The 19,091-nt window shown below is 43.1% G+C and overlaps 3 protein-coding genes across 11 annotated transcripts in view; all 3 read right to left on the reverse strand.

The window, feature by feature from the left end:
• The window catches only part of LOC108164950 (inhibitory POU protein), a 32,264-nt gene extending 26,192 nt beyond the window's left edge, over nt 1-6,072 (reverse strand). For 4 of the 5 annotated variants that reach the window (XM_017300945.2, XM_033389146.1, XM_017300944.2 and 1 more), the window contains exon 1: nt 4,759-6,072. In XM_017300945.2, the coding sequence (XP_017156434.1) occupies nt 4,759-4,884 (126 nt within the window). In that variant the 5' untranslated portion in view covers nt 4,885-6,072. The remainder of the gene's footprint in view (nt 1-4,758) is intronic. The other variant, XM_033389141.1, reaches the window with a different exon arrangement.
• A 1,904-nt stretch (nt 6,073-7,976) lies between these two features.
• Nucleotides 7,977-13,539, reverse strand: LOC108165165 (WSCD family member GA21586). Of its 2 annotated transcripts, none has more exons than XM_017301238.2 (5): nt 12,993-13,539; nt 9,793-9,945; nt 9,592-9,718; nt 9,164-9,523; nt 7,977-9,094 (listed from the first exon to the last, which is right to left on the reverse strand). In XM_017301238.2, exons 2-5 carry the CDS (start codon nt 9,925-9,927, stop codon nt 8,772-8,774), a joined length of 945 nt encoding a protein of 314 aa, XP_017156727.1. In that variant the 5' UTR covers nt 9,928-9,945; nt 12,993-13,539; the 3' UTR covers nt 7,977-8,771. The 2 variants fall into 2 exon arrangements, with proteins under 2 accessions (XP_017156727.1, XP_017156726.1); XM_017301237.2 differs by having other exon boundaries at nt 9,158-9,523; nt 12,993-13,537.
• A 329-nt stretch (nt 13,540-13,868) lies between these two features.
• LOC108164814 (pneumococcal serine-rich repeat protein) overlaps nt 13,869-19,091 on the reverse strand; it is a 28,172-nt gene continuing 22,949 nt past the window's right edge. For all 4 annotated transcript variants that reach the window (XM_017300732.2, XM_017300735.2, XM_033393072.1 and 1 more), the window contains 2 exons: nt 18,590-18,936; nt 13,869-18,522 (listed from right to left, as the gene is read on the reverse strand). In XM_017300732.2, coding sequence (XP_017156221.1) covers nt 17,632-18,522; nt 18,590-18,936 — 1,238 coding nt within the window. In that variant the 3' untranslated portion in view covers nt 13,869-17,631. The remainder of the gene's footprint in view (nt 18,523-18,589; nt 18,937-19,091) is intronic.

The following is a 19,091-nucleotide window of genomic DNA, read 5'->3' on the forward strand; positions in this document are numbered from 1 at the left end:
TACACACGTGATATTTTCAAGGAAATTTTCATGACAAGAACGAATCGTATCTTATATGTGGAATGATAAATATCATAAGAATAACTTTGAAAATTCTATGAAAGATCACTTTAAGACTTGGGAGTTTTACTTCTGGTCTTCGGGGATACTTTCAGTGGTGGAAAATTTAGGCTGGGCTGAAGGAATTTTCAGTTTTGATATCTCGTATTGAAAAAAATGGGCGGAATGTAAAAACTAATATCAGAAATATCCTATAAATGTACTGGAGTAGAGTATGTTCTTTAGCAATACGATGTTTTTCCTTGGAAACGTAGAAATGCGTAACATTTCTGAGTCAGAGAATGTCAATGTTACAGATATTAAAGTTTTAATGGATTTAAAATCTCTACAAGATTTTCCTAATGAGTGGATTTTTTTTTTTCAATTAAAATATATTCAGGGGCCGTTTATGTATACTTTTCTGGCTAAACGCCTTTAAAATCCTCAAAAGTAAATCTATCCTTGTGATTTATATTTATTATTTATTCTTTAATTATATGAAAAAAGCGATAATTACAATTGAAAGAGATCGGCTTCCTAAGGAGTTTTTGTAATTTCCAACAGGTCAAAGTTTTTTAAATTAATTTTTTAAATAAAATAATTTTGTTTAGTATTTCGTCCTATGCCTTTAGCTTTTGTTACTTTCTGATTACTTTCGACTAAATTTAGTATCATGCACCAATCCCCTTGGTGCAGACTAAAACTTTGCCAATCCATAATCCATAAAGTTCATAATATGCATATTTATATCAATAAGATAATTGCTTTTGGTTCACTTTGAAATATTTCATCCTGGCCCGTTATGGCTCCTCTTTAATGTGTCAGCGGCAGAAATCGAAATTGATTATCATCTTTTGCTACCAACCATTACACCTGCGAAGAGTGTCATAATTTTGAAGGAAGTATAGTATAGTATACATAGTAGAATTCAGAGAAGTTTGTTCAAAATCGGACAAAGCCCTGCTCAGTCCGTAAGCAAAATGAAAAATCATATAGCTGACACAGAAAGAATCTATCTGATAGGGTAGGTTTGCTGTTGATTTGCCAATAATTTGACAATTGTTTTACATTGGTTTCGTTTTAATTTCAAGCACATTTGTCGCGGCCATTAAATGCAGTTTATGAATATTTAAATCAAATTAACGCCGCCACTGTCCATTTAACGCTGCCGGCAAACAATTCAAGAGGCGGACGCCGTCTGTCATCTGACAACGGGCACCAGTCAGGGCCCTCGACCTCATCCTCATCCATATACCCGCTCTCATCCTCATCCGCAGCACCCTCGGCCTCAGCTTGAGTCACAGTCTCAGTGTCACCCCAGAGAACAGCTCAACCAAATCCCAGTTCCACTCGCAGTCCCAGTCCCACTCCAAGCAGAACCCGCCACCTGCTGCCGCTGACGCTGTCTGTTGTCTGACTCTGTCCAAGGGATCGGATCGGCGACAAATTTCCATTTAATGGACTGCAAGGCGTTAAGTGTTTTTGTAACCAGCTAAAAAGCGCGTCTGTCCCACTGTCCTGCCAAAGAGGAGGACTCTTTGTTGCTTGCTTGCTCGCCTGCTCGCCTTGATTCCACTTTCAGGCCTAATGCGCTGCCACAGCGGTAGCCAAGGGTAGCATATAAATCCTATAAATCCGCCGCTTTGATCATTCGCCTCGGTCCGCTGCCAGCTTCCAAAAAGCCGAAAAGTGGCTAACTGTAATCAGCCGGGGCTGAGCTGGGCGGGGTGTGGTGCGGTGCGGTGCGGCTCGGCACTGAAGAGGTCAAAAAAAGAGCAGCACAAGGCGGGGGGAAGTTGGGCAAGTAAATCCGATAAGCAAATGTAGTTGTTGCCTCTTAAAGACAAATACACTTGAAGTGATTTTCTCTCCTGCTGCTCACTCTTTTCCTCTTTTTTTTATACTCCCTGCTTAAAGTGCTTCACTGTCAGATTAATATGGGAAGAAGGCCAGGGATACAGGGATACAAGGAGTGACTGGAGTTGGGGGGTTGAAAGATAGCTCCCCCTGCATTGCCAGTCACCTGTTCATGCCAAGCAATCAACTTTTCCCTGGTCTTCCTCTTTGGGGTCTCGGCAATTTCCCCATTTATAATGTCTGCCACCTTTCTGCCCAACCCTCCTTAACATTTTCACTTTTTTCTTTTCTTTGCATTCCCTTAGCTCATTTGTTTATGCACATTTTGAAACTTGAAAAGGGAAAGGGGTATGATGAGTAGCCCTAAACAATTTCTGAGTTTTCCTATGAAATCTGATTGAAAATGTAGCCTGAATGGCGCTCAGAATCAGAAATATATACTCTAGATGGCAAGACAACCATAGAAGGAGAGAATAGAATGTAATATAATAGAATAGAAGGGTTTAAAGCTAACATTTCAATTGGTATTTTCCACGCAAAATATCAAGTAATTCTAGAAGGTGTCCTAAAACTCTTTTAAAATTAAAGAATTGAAGAAGAGGAACTATCTTTGATAACATTAAATATTCTTTCAAGAACCGGAATACAATATTTTCAAGAACTATTTTCAACTACAGATCTTAGGGCAGATCCCTTTAAAAGTACCTGTTCCTCTGAAAAGTTTTCTTAAATTCCTTTAACATGAAAGTAGAGAGGAAATTAGCTCCCAGTATAGCCTAGCTATATATACATAAATAAATATGTGAGTATCCCATTAACCATCCAGTGTATGCCCCGCTTCGGTGAACCCGGGCGCAACATTTTCTATTTTTTGTTTACCCTCTGTGCTTAAACATTTTTTTTATTTGTCTCTTTGGTCAGCGTGCACAATAGTAGATAAATAATTAATGAAAATGAATTACAAAACGCTTTTCAAGGTTCCAGCCACCAGTTAGCGCCATTTGTGGGCCGCGTAAGCCCAATAAATCTAGGCTAGGCTCAGGCTGAGGCTGAGGCCGCTGGGAAGTCGGTAACTTTTGCGACTCTTATGGAATAATTAAGACAAATGTTGCCTTGTCGCTGGGATCGGCAGTCGTGGTAAAGTGAAAATGGAAAATGGAAAATGCGAGTGAAGTTCACGTCACTTACAATTTTGTGTCGCTCGCCGTTTCCGCTTCGCTCCATGCCGTGTTGCTTCCTGATGTCAGTGACCAGACTGGCATCAATAAACCTGTCTGAGTACTGTCAGTAATAACCATTTAATGTCTGCCCGTGTTCCTATTCAATTTTTAACTCAAGCCTCATAAAAGATTCAGAAAGTCAGGGGAACTGCGAGACGTCTGCCAAATCTCCGAATTATTTTTATTCGTTTTTAGTGCATTCAAGAAGGAGGACAATATCGCATGTAGGTAATACGGTTTTTAATTAGGAATCAAGAAAGTTAATATTCTGATATTCCAGTAGCTACATACATTACATCATTCCGAGGCAAGACTTTAAAGCTTAAACCATCGAAGATAATACTCCAACAGGAGGTATGCGTTTTTTAGAGTCTAGAGAAATGTGGCAACTTTTAGGGGTTCAAAATCAACCAGCTAATCAATAAAATTGCTTAAGAGAGGACCCAGTAACAGATAGAAATTGTAAATGTACTCAGTGCCTTTCTCTTGGATAGAAAGCTCTTTGGGCAAGATTTATATTGCCCTTAAAGAGCTATACAAAGACGTAGCGACGAAGATAACAAGATTTTAAATACAAATTTCAGAGAATTAAAGCAATGACAACAGATCAACAGGATTAATACAACTCCGAGACTAACGAAAGCATACTTTAATAAGAGTGCTAGTTTGAATTCGTAACTAAACAAAGGCTTAGACTCCCTTCAGTTTTGATATTCATTAATGCGTCAATGCTACATTTCATATTCAAAATGGTCCCAATTCAGCATTTCAGTGGATTCAGAATTGGTTTAGTTCAACTTCTCATTGCACCCTGGATAGATTTAGCTTTAACGCTGCTAAGCCTTTTCACAGGGAATGCATATACGAATAAATTCTTGTCAGATTCAAGTTGTATTCAATGGGACTCTTATTGGTTATTTAATGCTATTTTAATTGGAAATTCCTAAAGTTTTCTGGAACTGACCTTGAATCGGATAAGATTATTTGTATTCGGTTAAAATTTATCACATAAGCACAGGTTAGATTAGGGTAAGGCGGTGGCTGGAGAGAGGGACGATTACAGGTCAATTGTGATGCCGCATGGGCGTGTGACTCTTCTCACTGCCTAAACCGTGGTCAGCAACTTATTGCGGTGGCTTGGAAGAATTTGGACAAGATCCCTAGTTGGTCTCGGCATAGAAGCACCACTTCAAAAGAAGAATCTGAAACCAAAACGAATGTGGGGCCAATAGCTATTCCAAGTGTATATTTTTGGACTAAGGTGTGAAAAACTTTCTGAAGGGTTTTAAAAAAATAGTTAAATATGCAAATCTAATAAGAAAATGAGCCGGGTTAAAGTTTAGAAACGTACATACATAAAAACATATGTATCACATGTATTTCAACTTGTATTAAAAGGCTCAAACCAATATGGATTGATCAAATTCACTCATCAATGGATTATAAATAAAATAACAAGACATTGATCTGTTATAATACCTTCAGAATATCATAATCAGATTTTTCCTCTTATCAATTGTTAGCAGGAATATCTATCGAAATCTATCGCTATCGAAATATCGAAACGTTCTGATCATCGTGGGAAGCTTCTCCGTAAATAGTAATGATGGGGGCTTGTGGCGGTGGCTATGGCTATACTTACAGATGGATTTGGCATGCAGCGCCGCATTTGCTCCGAACTTCGATAGGAGGGACTGTAGCGTCCTGGAAAACAACTGGGCGCTGACATTTTCATTTTATCCGTTGTCGAGTACATCGACATTGTCATGCAGCCGCCGACGAAATCCTCCTCCAGCTTGAACGCCCTTGAGGCGTCGAATGTTGTTGGCGAGTAAATCTTGAAGCACTTACTTGGACGATTTTAACGCGTGTCCTGCATGCAGGATCAACTATTTCAAATGCACTTAATCTCTCTACGCGCTCCCTCTCTCGGCGCTCGCTTTTATTTATAATTTGATTATTTTTCTTATACTTATTCTTATTCTTTTTCGATTATCTGGATTCTGGATTCAGCACTGCACTCGAGAATTTCGTTTAGCTTTCGTTGGCTTTTATCTTTGGGCGGTAGTTTCTCTGCTTTCGTGTGACGCGGATTGAAACTGAGAAAAAAGCACAAAAACAAAAATGGTGCATACAATGCGTCGTTCCGTTGTCGCTGAAGGACCCACGGGTAGGACACACACGTGTGCCGTCGGTGCCAACAACACGCGCAACGGTAAATTCAGTTAGCGGTTCGGTTCGGAATTTGTTGGTGGGTCTCACGGAACTGTAATTGGATTACCGCCGCCAGGACAGCCAGCGGGTGCAAGGGTGAATCGAATCGAATCGGTTAAGCGGTTGAACGGTCTACGAGTGGACGTCACACACACATGTGGGGAACTGTTTACCGTTTCACGTTAGACGTTTGCCGTTTGACGTTTCACGTTTGACGCTTATCGTTGCGTTTCGTTGCCTTACGTTGCGTTGCGTTGCGTTGCGTTGCGTTGCGTTGCTTCACGTTTAGCTGTGGGAGCGTGTCGTCCTCCTTTCTCTGCGTTCGTAGAGTACGTAAGCCCAAGCCAAGCTCTGGGCCCCAGAGCCAAGCGGAGCTTCTTCTTTCGTACCGTACCGTTCTAAAAAGCTGTCTTCCGCTTCCGCTTGTTCCAGTCTATGGGTATGTCTCTGTATGTGTCTGTCGGTCGGTCTGTGTCGGTCTGAGGATTGTGTAAAGCCGTCGCTCAGGTGAGCTCTTGGATCTTGGGCTCAGCGCTCAGCGCTCAGCTGTTCGATGGATGCGTTTTTCGTGTCGCGCTTAATGTATCCTGGCCGGGTGTATATCGGGTATATCCTTTTGTTGTCGCTGTTTGTCTCGTTTTCTCGTTGCCGCTACCGCCCGCACTCAGCGCATTCAACGCATTCAACTTTGGTCGAAACTAAACGCAAGCGAACAGATTTCACAACTAGACAAGCGCGCGTGGTGTTGTGATAAAGAATTCTATGATGAGTTTCGCTAACTTCGGAGTTTATTTTCAATGGGGCGGACGACATGTTTTCATTATTTATCAGCGTGGGCGTGGCCCACGCCATCCACCCCTGCAAAATGGCAGCCACGTCCTTTATGTAATGCCAGCCGCTCGGCTCCGATTGGTCGCTGTCGCTGTGCTGGCAGCGACGCCGGCAGTTTCGTTCAGCTGGAATTGGACAGAGCCGTTTTGTCTCTACCTGGCGGCCGCGGCAAACTTGACGAAGCCAATACCAGTGTGGCGACAACAGAATGCGGCCAGGCGACTGCGCACTGGGCCACGGGGGGCAGCAGGAGGCCCAGTTCCAGTTCCAGGCCCAAATCCGGACCCAACCACCCCGCAGAAGCACCCTTCCCCTCCTCCGCTCGCCCACGGCCCTGCCGCTTCCTGAGAGCGAGCGAGCGAGTGAGCATCGCAATGCCCCGCGTCCGGCATATGGCACAATTTTTTTTGTATTTTTATTTTACCTTTATTTTTGCTTTATTTTTTGGACAGGCAACGAGGCAGCGAGGTGCTGCGGGGGGCAGGGTGCTAGGGGGATGGGCGGAGAGGGGCAGCACAGCTCAAACAAAAGGCACAAAACGGCAACACGGCCAACAATGCCAAAACAAAAATGGGCGTACATGTCGATGTGGGTGTGCGAGTGGGCGGGAATACAAGGTGGGAGAAGGTGGGGTTTCGCGTCAGGGATATTTTGCAGGTACTGCCAGCTGCCGAGGGTGGGGTCGAATGGGGGCAGGAGGAGTTGTGTCAGTTTGAAGTGGAATGGATGAGGCCTAGTTGTTGCAGTGTATTGTAACTGTTAAAAGCATGCAAAATACAAAATCTCTTAAAGGGTGTTATCCAATGACTGGACCGAACCGGAACCAACCGAACAGGGTCCCTCGTCCGAAAGGCCTCGTAGAGTAAATTCCTCCCATCAAATACATACATTTGTATTGTATTTGGAATTAATACGTTGATTATAATTTGGAAGCCTTAATCAAACCCCAGAATCATTAAGATCATCTTAGCATTTACAGATTCATATTGCACACCTATCCTACCTACACCAATCTACCATAATTTTCCCGTTTCAATCAATTTAATAAACGTACTTTATACCCAATGGATGTGCTGGAGAATCACTGATCTTGACAATATTATACAAGTTTTTTTCAGTGTGCGTTTTGGGCTGCAGGTATACATTTGGTTAAAAGTGACGACTTCCAGGTTCTTCGAGAACCCATCACATTTTGACCAGTTTCAATCTATTGCCTTAGAGATGGATGCAAAGATATTCATAAAATATTTCTTTGGTTTTTAGCCTTGCCGGTTCATATATTAGATTTGGGTGAAAGTGGATGTGTATAACGGCCAGAAGGAAGCGTTTCCGGCCCCATTAAGTATATATTCTAGATCAGCATCAAAAGCCGAGTCGATATAGCCATGTCAGTCTGTCCGTCCCTAGATCTCAGAGCCTAGAGCAAGCAAATTTTGTATCCAGAAGTCTGGGATAACACACAAAAAACGAAAATCGGTGGCTTACACAATTTTGAATATACGACGAAACCGAAAACGCAGAATCATAGAAAATTACAATATATATTCCGGGTTTTTTCACTTTGGATCAAAATTTGAGTAATTTTTAGTTTGGCGCTTGTGTCGCCATCTATGTGTGGCGTATGAGCAAAGTCCTATGCTATGGATCAGGATGCTTCAAAGCTTTGAAAAGCTTTTAATAACTTGACTAAATAGCTTCAAAAAGCACATCGAAGTTGAGCTTGAGAAAAGCTTTGGCTAGCGCCGTGTCATTGGGACTTTTCCAAACCCACCACCCCCGAACAGCAAAGAAAACACATTTCAATTTTGTTTTCTGAGTTCACTTCATGTTCATTGTTTTCATTTCATTTTCTGTTCGTTTTTCGCGATTTGTTTTTTTTTTTTGTACAATTATCTAATACATTCGAAATCGTTCGTACTTCACATGTTATTTGTAGAATCGTGTATAAAACTTTTTACAAGGATAGTCTAATACGGGAGTTCAGCTTGACCAAGAGGACCAGTGGCAATGAGGAACCCGATGTGCACACCGGAGATGAGAATGTAATTACGAACTGGGTGTGGTGATGGGCAATGAAGCACAACATGGCCTATAATGAATTTCATAAATTCGTTCAGGAATCATAATACCTTGTTGCATACGCAAGCCGATCTGATCTATTGATCTTCCGATCCGATCCGATCCGATCATTTTCTATAGCCTACAAATACTTCATATATTGAACCTAAGCTAATGCATATATCTAAACATTCAACAAAAATTCGAACTAATGCGCTAAGCTGGCAGCAAACGATTGGAAACAATGTTTGAAGGGCTGTGGGGAAGGTTCGATCTTTGGGAAGACTTGCTTGGGGTCGCGGTCGCCTACTTAGTATTCTAGCTATTCCAGATTCCATTGAGATCTATGGTCCTATGTCAAGTGTTATTGTTTTGTGATGTGATGCAGTTGTCTATGCGGTAGGCGGCGTGTGGGTTCTGTGCTCCAATTCCGGTTGGTTTGTGCGTCATTTGGTGGTACGATTTGCATTGCTTTGATTTGCTCATCTCGTTGCACAAAATCTTCTCTTAGAACCATCCTAAAGATGATAATCACATAGCTTTAGTTCTACTCTAGTGCTCCTTACGGCCTAGCAGGCTGTAGACGATGCGTTTCCGGGCCTGAACCTGGGCCCGCATGGCCTCTGTGTAAGGATCGAAGGAAAGCAGGCGCTTCTTTCGTCTGAATATTCCTTCCTTGCGCAGAATGGCGCATCGCAAGAGCGTCTCGTCGACGGGAAACTGCAGGAAGTCGAGAATGGCCCGCAGCTCGCGCTCCGTGTGGTGCACCAGGTCGTCGTAGAATACAACTTTAATACTGCCCGTAAAATTGCGCGCCCAGCTGAGATTCATTAGCTCCCAGCCCTTGAGCTTATTGCTCACGAACTGCTGCCAATCTGCGAAAGGAAAACGAAGCCAGTTAGTAAAGTTTTTCAAGTACTTGGGGATCTATCACGCACATTTACCCTTTGTACGCTTGTAGCGATCGGGTGACGCGAAGCCGATGTGGCCTCCGCTCTGTCGATTGAATTCGGCTATGATCGCCTTCTCGGGGTCCCGGACCAGGAGGATTGCTTTGGCGAATGGGGCCCAGGACTTGCCGCCCCATTCGTGGGTCTTTACCAATAATACTGAGCTGTTACACACGTTCTCCGCGGGGAAGCCTGTCTTGAGCAGTCCGTAGTCTTTGTAGATGCTGCCTGTCAGTATTCCCGTAGCCTGCTGCAGCAGATACCTTAGCCAGGTGTTGCCACTGCCCGGGAAACTGGCCAAGGCCGTGAGCATGGGCGAGGCCTGCAGGCTGGCACTTACATCGCTGGGCAGTGCTGTTGAATGTAAGATTTGCTTGAATATTGCTATCCAGTGGAGGAGTGCTCCTTCGATTAGTACTCACTATAGAAATCGGCCCTGTAGTCTGTGTAGTTTGGAAGATCTCGATTCATGTACTTCAGGTCGCGACACCAGCGAATGGTCATCTTGCGGCTGGGCATGGGAAACCGAGGACTATGAAAGCTGGGAAACTGTTGGCGAAGTATAGCATGAAAGTGAGTAAAGAGTAATCAGTAGGTGGAGTGAGGAGGGGACGGAGACTTACCTCGGCAAAACGTTCGATGCGAGGCCGTTTCGGATGCGATCCGGGTATGTTGTTCATGGAGAGGAACAGGACGCCGCCTATGTAGATGATGATGGTCGCCGAGACACCGAAAAAGCGCCAGCCTTGTAGTGCCATAACGCCGTCTTTGCATTACTGAAAGCGGAACACGGACATGCTGTTGTATATTGGGTTTATTGAATCCAATATGTAAAAATTATTCAAATGACTATGTTCGCATTAATGAAGTCAATTATTCTCTCTCCTATCCCCGGCTTTCTCTGTCCATCGGTCCACCTGTCTGTCTGAGCCAAAGCCCCGAACCGAACGGGAAACAATTTTAATTTCTGCTTCTGTTGATTTTGTTATGACAACGAAACAAATGCGCAAGGACTAGGCCCCATCGACAGCCATTTCCACTCTCGAATTTTTGCGGGACTGGGCCTGGGCCTGAGACTGGTGCGGCCTGTCTTGGTAACCCCGAACAACCCAACACAGCAGTGACAGCAGCGGAAACAGGACCGTACTTGAGCCCCAAATGAAAGGCAATGGAAAGCCGAGTAGAAACCTTTCCCCTTCCAATATTGTCGTCAAAGGCGATTTCAATATACCTTTGCAAGTTAGAAAATGAGGTTTGATATGGGCTCTTCAGAAAAGGGAATCGGGAATCAGGAAAGGGCACTATACTGCGCTCTGGGCTCAGATCGCCGGATGTGGTCGGGTCTTTCCTATCCCTATATGTCCTTCTGCTTGCCTTATTATATAAAGTTAAGTGCACTCAAAACAGACCAAACTTATTCCAAGAAAACAAGCATAGATGGCAAGAAGCAATCCGTTAGTCGCGTCTATAAGTTTCTGATGATAGTAGTAGGAGATGACGAATTCATCGATGCCCACCCGACCTTCGGCAATGCAGGGAACAAGGTTGGCATGGGCCCTAACGTAACTACCACCAATGCTTCGGTAGCTGTGGAACAATATTAATTAGATGCAAATAATAATGAATAAAAGAATGATATTTTGGCTGACATTCCTTAATACAGGCTTAACATTTAATTGCTCATGAGGTATACACATAAAAAGATAAGAAAGGAAATAATTTAAAAAAATTTTATAAATGTTCTGTAGAATAAGTTCTTTATCTATATGTATGATTTAGGTCTTTAAAAAGAAAGAAAACTAAGACAAAAGCAAAGCGAATGTATGCGATCCATATACATACATATGCACGGGCATTATGGGGCATTCAATGGTCGATGAAACTTGTAAGAACTGAAGCTTAAGGCTGAAGCCAAAAAGTAAGCCATCAGATATGCGAGATGAGTTTTAGGCGACAGACACTCCAGTGACCAAGAAAGGCCACCCAATGGGAGGGTGTGGGGGGGATAGATTCCACAAATATTGATCTATGTGTGATACTCGGCTAAGATCACCAGGATCATCTCAGGTTTCACATTTCTATTCTATTATAATTTAAATTAAATTTAATTAACTTCAATACAATTTTCTGTTGATTTTAATTCGTTTTTAATTAAAATACTTCTTCAGAAAACTTCTTACGCAGTTTCGAAATGGAATTTAATATTTTTTTTTAGCGAAAACCAAGAAATTCGGAAAAAATACCTCATTTCCACAGAAACGTTGGCTAATCATAATAATGTGTACATACATATGTACAATTTCCAAAAATATATTCCCCTAAATTGGGCTCATAATTGTGCAATAAAATTGTAAGCGCTGAAATAATTTTCTCATCAATCAATGTCATGAAAGACACACCCAACCGAAATGGGTCAGGATCTGGCCCAATTAATGACCAGAGGACGCTTAAAATGGGACTCGGTTAGGTGTGGTGAAAAGTTCTGTATACCCTTTAGGGAAGGGTATAGAGGAGCAGCAAAGAACAAGAAAAGAAAAGCCTTGTCATGCCTTGAACGAACAACGAAATTCCTTGAGCTGCATAAAACGCTCACGAAATCCACAAAAAACACACCCATACCCATGCCGAAATACACAGATACTCACATGTACATGCCGCAAACACTCAAACACATACACAGAAGACAAGCAGCTAAATGCGAAAATTTATGCAACAGCTGGGCAAAGTGTGCGAGGGGTGCTCCAACCAGCCAACAAGCCAACAAGCCAACCAGCCAAACAGTCAAACAGCCAACCAGCCAACCCTTGTCCTTGGCTCGAGAGATCCTTCAAGAGTTGATAAACCATTGCCTCAAATGACTGTGGGCAGAACCCCCTTCCTGATGATCCCCTTGCCAAGACCCCAGCGGAACCGGAGATGACGATAGAAGATATCGAAGGATAGGTGGAGGTTGCCGCTCACTCCACACACCGCGAAACTTCTCGGGCAACCCACCACCACCCGAAACTAGTTCATTCTGTGGAGAAAAAGGGAGAACAGAATAACAAGAATGCTGACTACATAATGAAATGAAATGTCGAGGCTGCCGAATGGAAATAGAGAAATATAATAGAAAATGAGATGCGGAAAGGGAGGACTAGGGCTGGAGGTCCCATGGCAGGCGCAACGACGAACAATAATTTGATTCTTTTAGGGCATAAATCAGACAAAAGCCACGCACATCGCCACAGTCAGCGACAATAGCTCGTGAATCCCTCTTCCAGGTGGGACCCAGCCCTGCCCCAAAATCAGGCCAGAGAACAAAGCTGAACAGAGTAGGTAAGAGATGAGAACAGCAGAGCGAACAAATTTTACATAATAATTATAAGTGGGATGGGTAGGGGAGCCAAGCCCCAACCCCAATCCCACCTATAAATATGCATTTTCCGTGCGACCCCTGATCCAAGCCAGATCCGAACAAATGTGCGGAATAATCACCTCCAAAGAGGGGGATTCACTCGCACAATCATCATCGGGGGAGACGGTGACGTCTGACCCAAAAGGGGAGAGCTATAAGTGCGAATACGATTTTGAGTGCACAATTTTCGAATGAAATAAACAAAAGAACTATGCAGAGCCGATTTCAGCCAGTATATGAGTACATGTCTGTTTTCTTTGAGTTTTCTAATGTTCTGGTGTTTTGCTGCTCTGATTTCGTTCTAGACAAAGATTTCCCCCCACACTGGCCCCCTGAAATAGCCCACACGCATGTCAGGAAAATGTAAACAAATAACTTTCGGGTCTGTTCTCTGGTTCTGGGATTGTGCGGTGATATTTGACTTACCGATACCGATGGTTATTCCTCTGGCCTACCCCTTTCGCTCCTCGGCAAGCGGATGGCCTTAGGCACAGACACAGACACACACACTCTACACACTACACACCCACCACCCACTGTTTACAGGAGAGCAAACAAAACATGCCACACACAGTGAATCCACAGCCAGCGTAATCAGTATGGCAATAGGAATTTGAATTGGAATTGAAAATGGAATTGGATTCCGAAATGTAACTTTGCTTTAATTGAGACAATTCTGCGCACAGGTTTCACGACTGTTGTATAAATATACGACGGGTACATGACACGGACACAGACAGACACACACCACAAAAAACTACAGGAAAAATCAACGAAAACAATCACAAAAAACCAACGAACAAAAGCAAACAAATGTAAACTATTTGTGCTGTTTTTTTGCTGTTATGCCTGGGGCCAGCCGTTGCCGATGCCGTTGCTGTTGTCGTTGCCGCGTCCGTGTCCCGTGTGCTGTGGCGTTCAAGAATTTCTGCTCAGAGCAGCAGAGGCAGTCCGTGGCAGAGAGGCAGCAGCAGAAGCAGCCAGCGACAGCGGCAATGGCAGTGGCAGCATCGCTGGGGGATGATAAAAGCTTGTGCACAGAGCGTTGCCAGACCCTCCACCGAGTAAGTGTGGCAGCACTGTTCGCTGAACCCACCCTCGCCTCGCGTAACTGCTTTTCCAAGTGAAATGCGCAGGTCCTGCTGCCTGAGTTTTCTGTCGCTGCCAACAGAGGGCACCAGGGGTGCCCTGCCACTTACCGTTAGCCGGAAGCTTGTGTATCGAAAGCGGAGACAGTGTTGCGAAATTGCCCAAGAAAATGGCCGTTCCTTGCCCCATTCAATAAGCAGATAGATTGTGGCATTCTTTGTAATGTTTTTTGGTTTTTCTCTTTCTTTTATTTAAATACGTTTGTATGTTTGTTCTTTTCTTTCATATTTCACCTTGGTTGCACTGGGTTTTACGAGTACGTCACTTGCATCGGTTTCTCTTGGCTTAGTGTTCGTATCTAGGTTCGTATTATTTTAGCAACATCATACCTTATGGTGAGTAAAAGTTGATATGATGTAGATTTGGCACACTAAAAATTAACTCGCAACCGAAGGCAAGTTCGCAGTTCTCTGTCTTTCATCGTACATATGTACATACGAGTATGTATTTCCCATTTGTTCTTCATTTATTTGCGGCTCTTTAACATGTGCTAATTTCTTTGTTTGGTTTAGGTATTCCTTTTAGTTTAGTTTAATTTATCATTTTTCATTTTTGCATATAATTTTCACTATAAGTACATGCTGTTTAGTATCTGTCAACATTGCGAAATTAGCAATTAGGAGGAAAAAAAAATATATGTACTCGTATTTATACAATTATGTATGCATTTTTTACTTTAGACTCGTGTGGGACTCTTTATGCGCTACCTTAAACTAATGTACAAAAATATCGGTAACTTAAAGACGAGCAATTTAAAATTTAAAATCAACAACGACAACAGCTCGCGGTATTTTGCGAGTAATTTAATATAATACACAGAGTAATTCATAATTGGTTTCTTTCTTCATCTTCCTCTTCTTCTTCTCTTTTTTTTTCCTTCTCCTACTGCTGCTCATCCAACTCCTCCTTCTTTATCTCCAATAATCGGGGGCACGTTAAAAACAATTTTTAAAACTGATCCATATACATAATTGACTCACAGTGTTTCGTTGGTTGGCAACAATTGAACTGAGAGTGAGTTGTACGAAAAAAGCTATATCGAAATGGGCCCTGGATGCGGGCGGAGCGGGGCGGTTTGGGTTGGGTCGGGTCGGGTCGAGGGGATAGCTATATGTTGGCTTTTGGGGCTATGATCCACGCTAAATGATCCTCTCTGGAAATAACCCTAACTGGATTTCCTCATTCCTCTATAAACATTCTTTATATGGCTTTTATTATAATTAGATTTTGCTAGGTTTTCCCTTTGTGTCTACACATTACGAGTACTTCACGTTTTTATAAAAAAGAGAGAGAAAAAAAAACGTTTTGTGGTCCCTGGCGTATGTAATTCAATTGAAATGGTTTCTTTTTGCATTTAAACTTGGCATTCAATAACAAAGAAACCCAATAGATACCAATAAAGTAAATCAAAAAATTCGTTTCCTTATAAGGTAAGTTCATCTTCTTTGGCCTTGTGTCCTTGCTTCCATCTTCCCCATCTACGTCCCTCCTTTATTCCTAAGCCTTCCTGCTACTCCTCCGTCTAGTTGTATTGTAACTATTTGTATTACTTAAGTTTTGTGCTTGTCGTTTTTCGTTTTTTGTCTTATTAGATTTAGTTGGACTGCTTAGCTGGCTGTGATCCATTTTTAGTTGTTCTTGTTCTTTGTTTTGTTTAGTTTTGTTTTGTTATATTGAACCCATTTTTGAGTATTTGTTCCTTGAATTTCAGTTTTGTGTTTGTTTGTGGCTAACTACAGGTAGTAGATAAGTAGATATAGTATCCGTTTAGTTAGTTTTTCGTTGAAGTACGCATGTGTATGTGTGGCGTGTATCTGTATGTGTATCTGTGTGTGCGTGTGCCTTAGTGCGCTAATTACAATACGAGACCTATCGATGTTATCGATAGCCTTAGCCATAGCGATTGCGATAGCAGTAAGTTCGGGGATAAGTTTCTGAGTACAGTTACGTCGTCTTTTGCTGCTAAGTAAGTTGTCGCTACGAAACGCTCTATTGGTGCCTGCTGTTAGGGTTAACTTCTCTACTGACTATACTTGCTGGCTACTCTGAATTGAGTGACTGATTTGGCCTGATTCTAGGACCTGCAACTGCAACTGTCTCGGCTCGTTTTCTTTAGTTTAGCATTAGGCTAGAGCAACAAGTTGATCGATGGGTAAACAAATATAGAAAAAGTGTTAACAAAACAAACCTAACTATCTGTTCCTTTGTTTAGATTTTCTTTGGTTTGGTTTTCGCTTAAGAGATACATTTAAACAGCTTTAAGCTTACGGCTTGAGTTTCGGTTTCGAAATTGATCTAGACTGCACTAATCTACTTAAGTGTTAGAGTTGCCTTTCTTATATCGAAATAGTTCTCAATTAGGGATCGTGTATGATGAATCAGATGAGCACGGGATGGCGACGGGGACGGAAACGGGGGACAAAGACAGCAAGCGTGAGATTAGGCAAACGAAACCGAAGGGGAGGGTGTTTTTCTGGGGGTAAAAATCGCATAGTATTGGGACTAGGCATCTAGTCTAAGTTTTAGATAGGTTTGACTAACGCTTAGATAGGCTCAACAGCACAAACTGAGGGTTTTTCAACAAGTAAATCGCTAATCTATGCATATTATAAGCTCTATATATAGATATATATGTATGTATGTTTTTTTTATGTGTGTGTTTGTGTGTATGTGTATGCATGTAATGTACGTATGTGTTTTAGGCATGTGTGTGCCTTTTGAAATGGTTGCCCGTTCTATTTCAAAACATTTGTCCGAATCGATTAGTATTTAAAACGTTTCTTAAATAGTTTTCTATATCAGTTATTAAAGCTTTCGGTTTTCATTAGACTAGTTCATATATATATATCAATATATATGTATATATAACTATGTATATTTCTGTGTGTATATATATATATACGTACTTAAAATATATATGTATATATATGTTCCATAGTCTCTAATAATAAGAGGTATATACATTTTTATAGAGAGAGCCCGTCCCTGCCACAATGTTCCAGAAACGAAAACTGATCGATCGGTACACCTATACGGTGAAAAAATGGTAAATTCTAATATTGAGATATAGATACAGACACTGAAAAAACATGCTCGTGATGGCATGGACGTTTTTTAGGACGGTTTAATGTGGGAATCATCATCTGGCTCGCACGCACGCACGCAGACACTAATTTCTCAATCATCCATCAATCAAGCACTCAAACACCTATATACATAGTACTTATTAGTACCTTCTTATTAATCTAAGTCCTAGCAAAATGAAGCAAGAATGGCAATAAAATAACGCCTGAAATTGGCAGATCAAAATCCCACTAGAATTGGTTTGTCTAAGAGTTCAAAAAGATCCTAGCATTATCCACTGAGAAATAAGCGGACTGACATCGTTGAGATATAAATTTCCCAGTGGTTTGTTCTTTTGCCAGGTTTCGTAGCAGGCAATACAAAATAAACGAAAGCGAAACCATATAGAGCTGATGCTGGAACATGGGTGGAGGAACTCTCTGACTATTTTGTGTGTTGTTCTTGGTTTAGTTGTAGTTTTTCCTTTAATTCTACTTGGAAATATATATAGTATATATATCCTATTTGAATGTTTTACTTTATATATGTATACTATATTTGGGTTTCTTTCTTCTTTGGTTTCCATTTTGGGGGATCGTTAAGGCTAAACATACAATATAGAATATAGATCTATATTTCCTCTTTAGTTTGTATATCGAAGTGTATATATATATGTATATATATATATATATATATATGGGTTTTATATATATATTTAGTTCTTGTACCATTGTAATACTGTCCGAATTGCTTATGGGTTGTCCTCGTCCAGTGTTGTGGCTGCTATGGGATTGGATACGGAAGGTGTTCTCTGGTTAGGGGATAGGGCGATATTTGGTCGCGGTTATAGTTCTCAAAGCTTGTCTTTATCACGATCGATGCTCATTGCTTTGAAGATGCCACGCCCGATGCCGTAACGCAGGTTGAACTGGTCCAGACTGGAAGCCCTCGGCCGCTGGCTGCCACTCTGGATCCCGCTTCCACTCGATGTGGGTCCAGCTCCTGTTGCGGGCGCCTCACCAGCCAAGCCGCCGGTGCCGCTACCAATGGGGCCGCCGGAGCCTCTGGCCAACTGCTCGTCCATGTCCGTCTCGCTGAACTCCGTTTCGGTGTCACTGAACTTGCGGCGCCGACGCAAGAACGTGCTGCAGTGTTTCAGGTCGCCCAGATTGTCGGATAGTGAGTGTCCGCGCTTGCGCTCCTGCCGCTCCATCTCGGCGGCCAGCATTCGCACCTCCCAATCGTTGTTCCCGGTCCCACTGGCGGTAAGTTCTTCATCCGCCTCGGGCTCTGCTTCCGCTTCCGCTTCTTCTTCGTCCTCGTCGTCCTCCTCTTCCGCAATGTTCAGCTTACTCGACGAGGAGCTCGAGCTGGAGCTCTCACCAATGTCCAGAATCACGCTATCCGAGAGCCGTGTGAGGTTGCCCGTTACGTCCGAGACCACCATGCCACTGGGTCCGCTACCGTCCGCCCCACTGAACCTGCCATCGGCAGCGGCTCCACTCCACTCGCGATATCCTCTGCTGCTGCTGCGTCCATTCCCCTGCCCCGTATAGAAGCTGGGATGGCTCTGGGCATGCCGTGTGCTCAGCGTGCCCGGGCCGCTGTAGTAGCTGCTGGGACAGTTCAGAGCATTGGCCGAAGCGGCATGATGCCGACTCGGTCCTGGGCCGGGTGATATACTGCGTCGGCCGCCCTGAATTGGTGGCGAAGAGGTAAACACCGTGTCCAGGGAATCTCCGCGCTGAAAGTGGGATGAGAACCGTTAAGATACAATATTCGATGCGAAAGTGCGAGCACCATGCACTCACCATGAAGAGAAGCTCTGCGGAGGAGCCCGAACTACTGTTCTCCTCTTCCGCCGGCTCATCGTCGTCCACCGAGATCTGCGAGAGCTTCTCCCGCTTCTGCCGGCGGGCTATAGCGAGGACTGAGGATGGAACTGCAGCCGAGGATGAAGCTGTTGAAGAAGACTTCTGCTCGATGGATCGCAGCTTCAGCTGGAGCTGGGCAATGATGGCATCGCGACGGCGCACCTCCCCGGCCATGCTCGAGAACTGCGTCTCGAATTTCGAGTGCATTTCGTTCATGTGCGTCTTGATCACGTGATTGATGCCGCTGAGTATCTGATTGAAGTAGTCCTGCGCTTCTGGAAATCCTTGAAGAGCAAAATATCAAACCGTTATTAGCACCAAAAGACAACAGGATCGGGATAAAGGGGGTACAGTAGTGTCTGGCGAACATGAGTCTTGCTGGGGTCAGAGAACTTTCAAAATAGTATTAGTTATCAGGCTGTGAGTATCAAAGCATTGC

This window comes from Drosophila miranda, chromosome XL, assembly GCF_003369915.1.
Source record: "Drosophila miranda strain MSH22 chromosome XL, D.miranda_PacBio2.1, whole genome shotgun sequence".
Taxonomy (NCBI): Eukaryota; Metazoa; Arthropoda; class Insecta; order Diptera; family Drosophilidae; genus Drosophila; species Drosophila miranda.

Excerpts from the sequence above, each read along its gene's own strand:
- LOC108165165 (XM_017301237.2), bottom strand. The coding sequence starts at position 9,927 with ATGGCACTACAAGGCTGGCGCTTTTTCGGTGTCTCGGCGACCATCATC. Across the intron at positions 9,719-9,792 it reads GCATCGAACGTTTTGCCGAG|TTTCCCAGCTTTCATAGTCC; the intron begins GTAAGTCTCCGT and ends CTTCGCCAACAG. Across the intron at positions 9,095-9,157 it reads CAAGCGTACAAAGGGTAAAT|ATTGGCAGCAGTTCGTGAGC; the intron begins GTGCGTGATAGA and ends TTCCTTTCGCAG.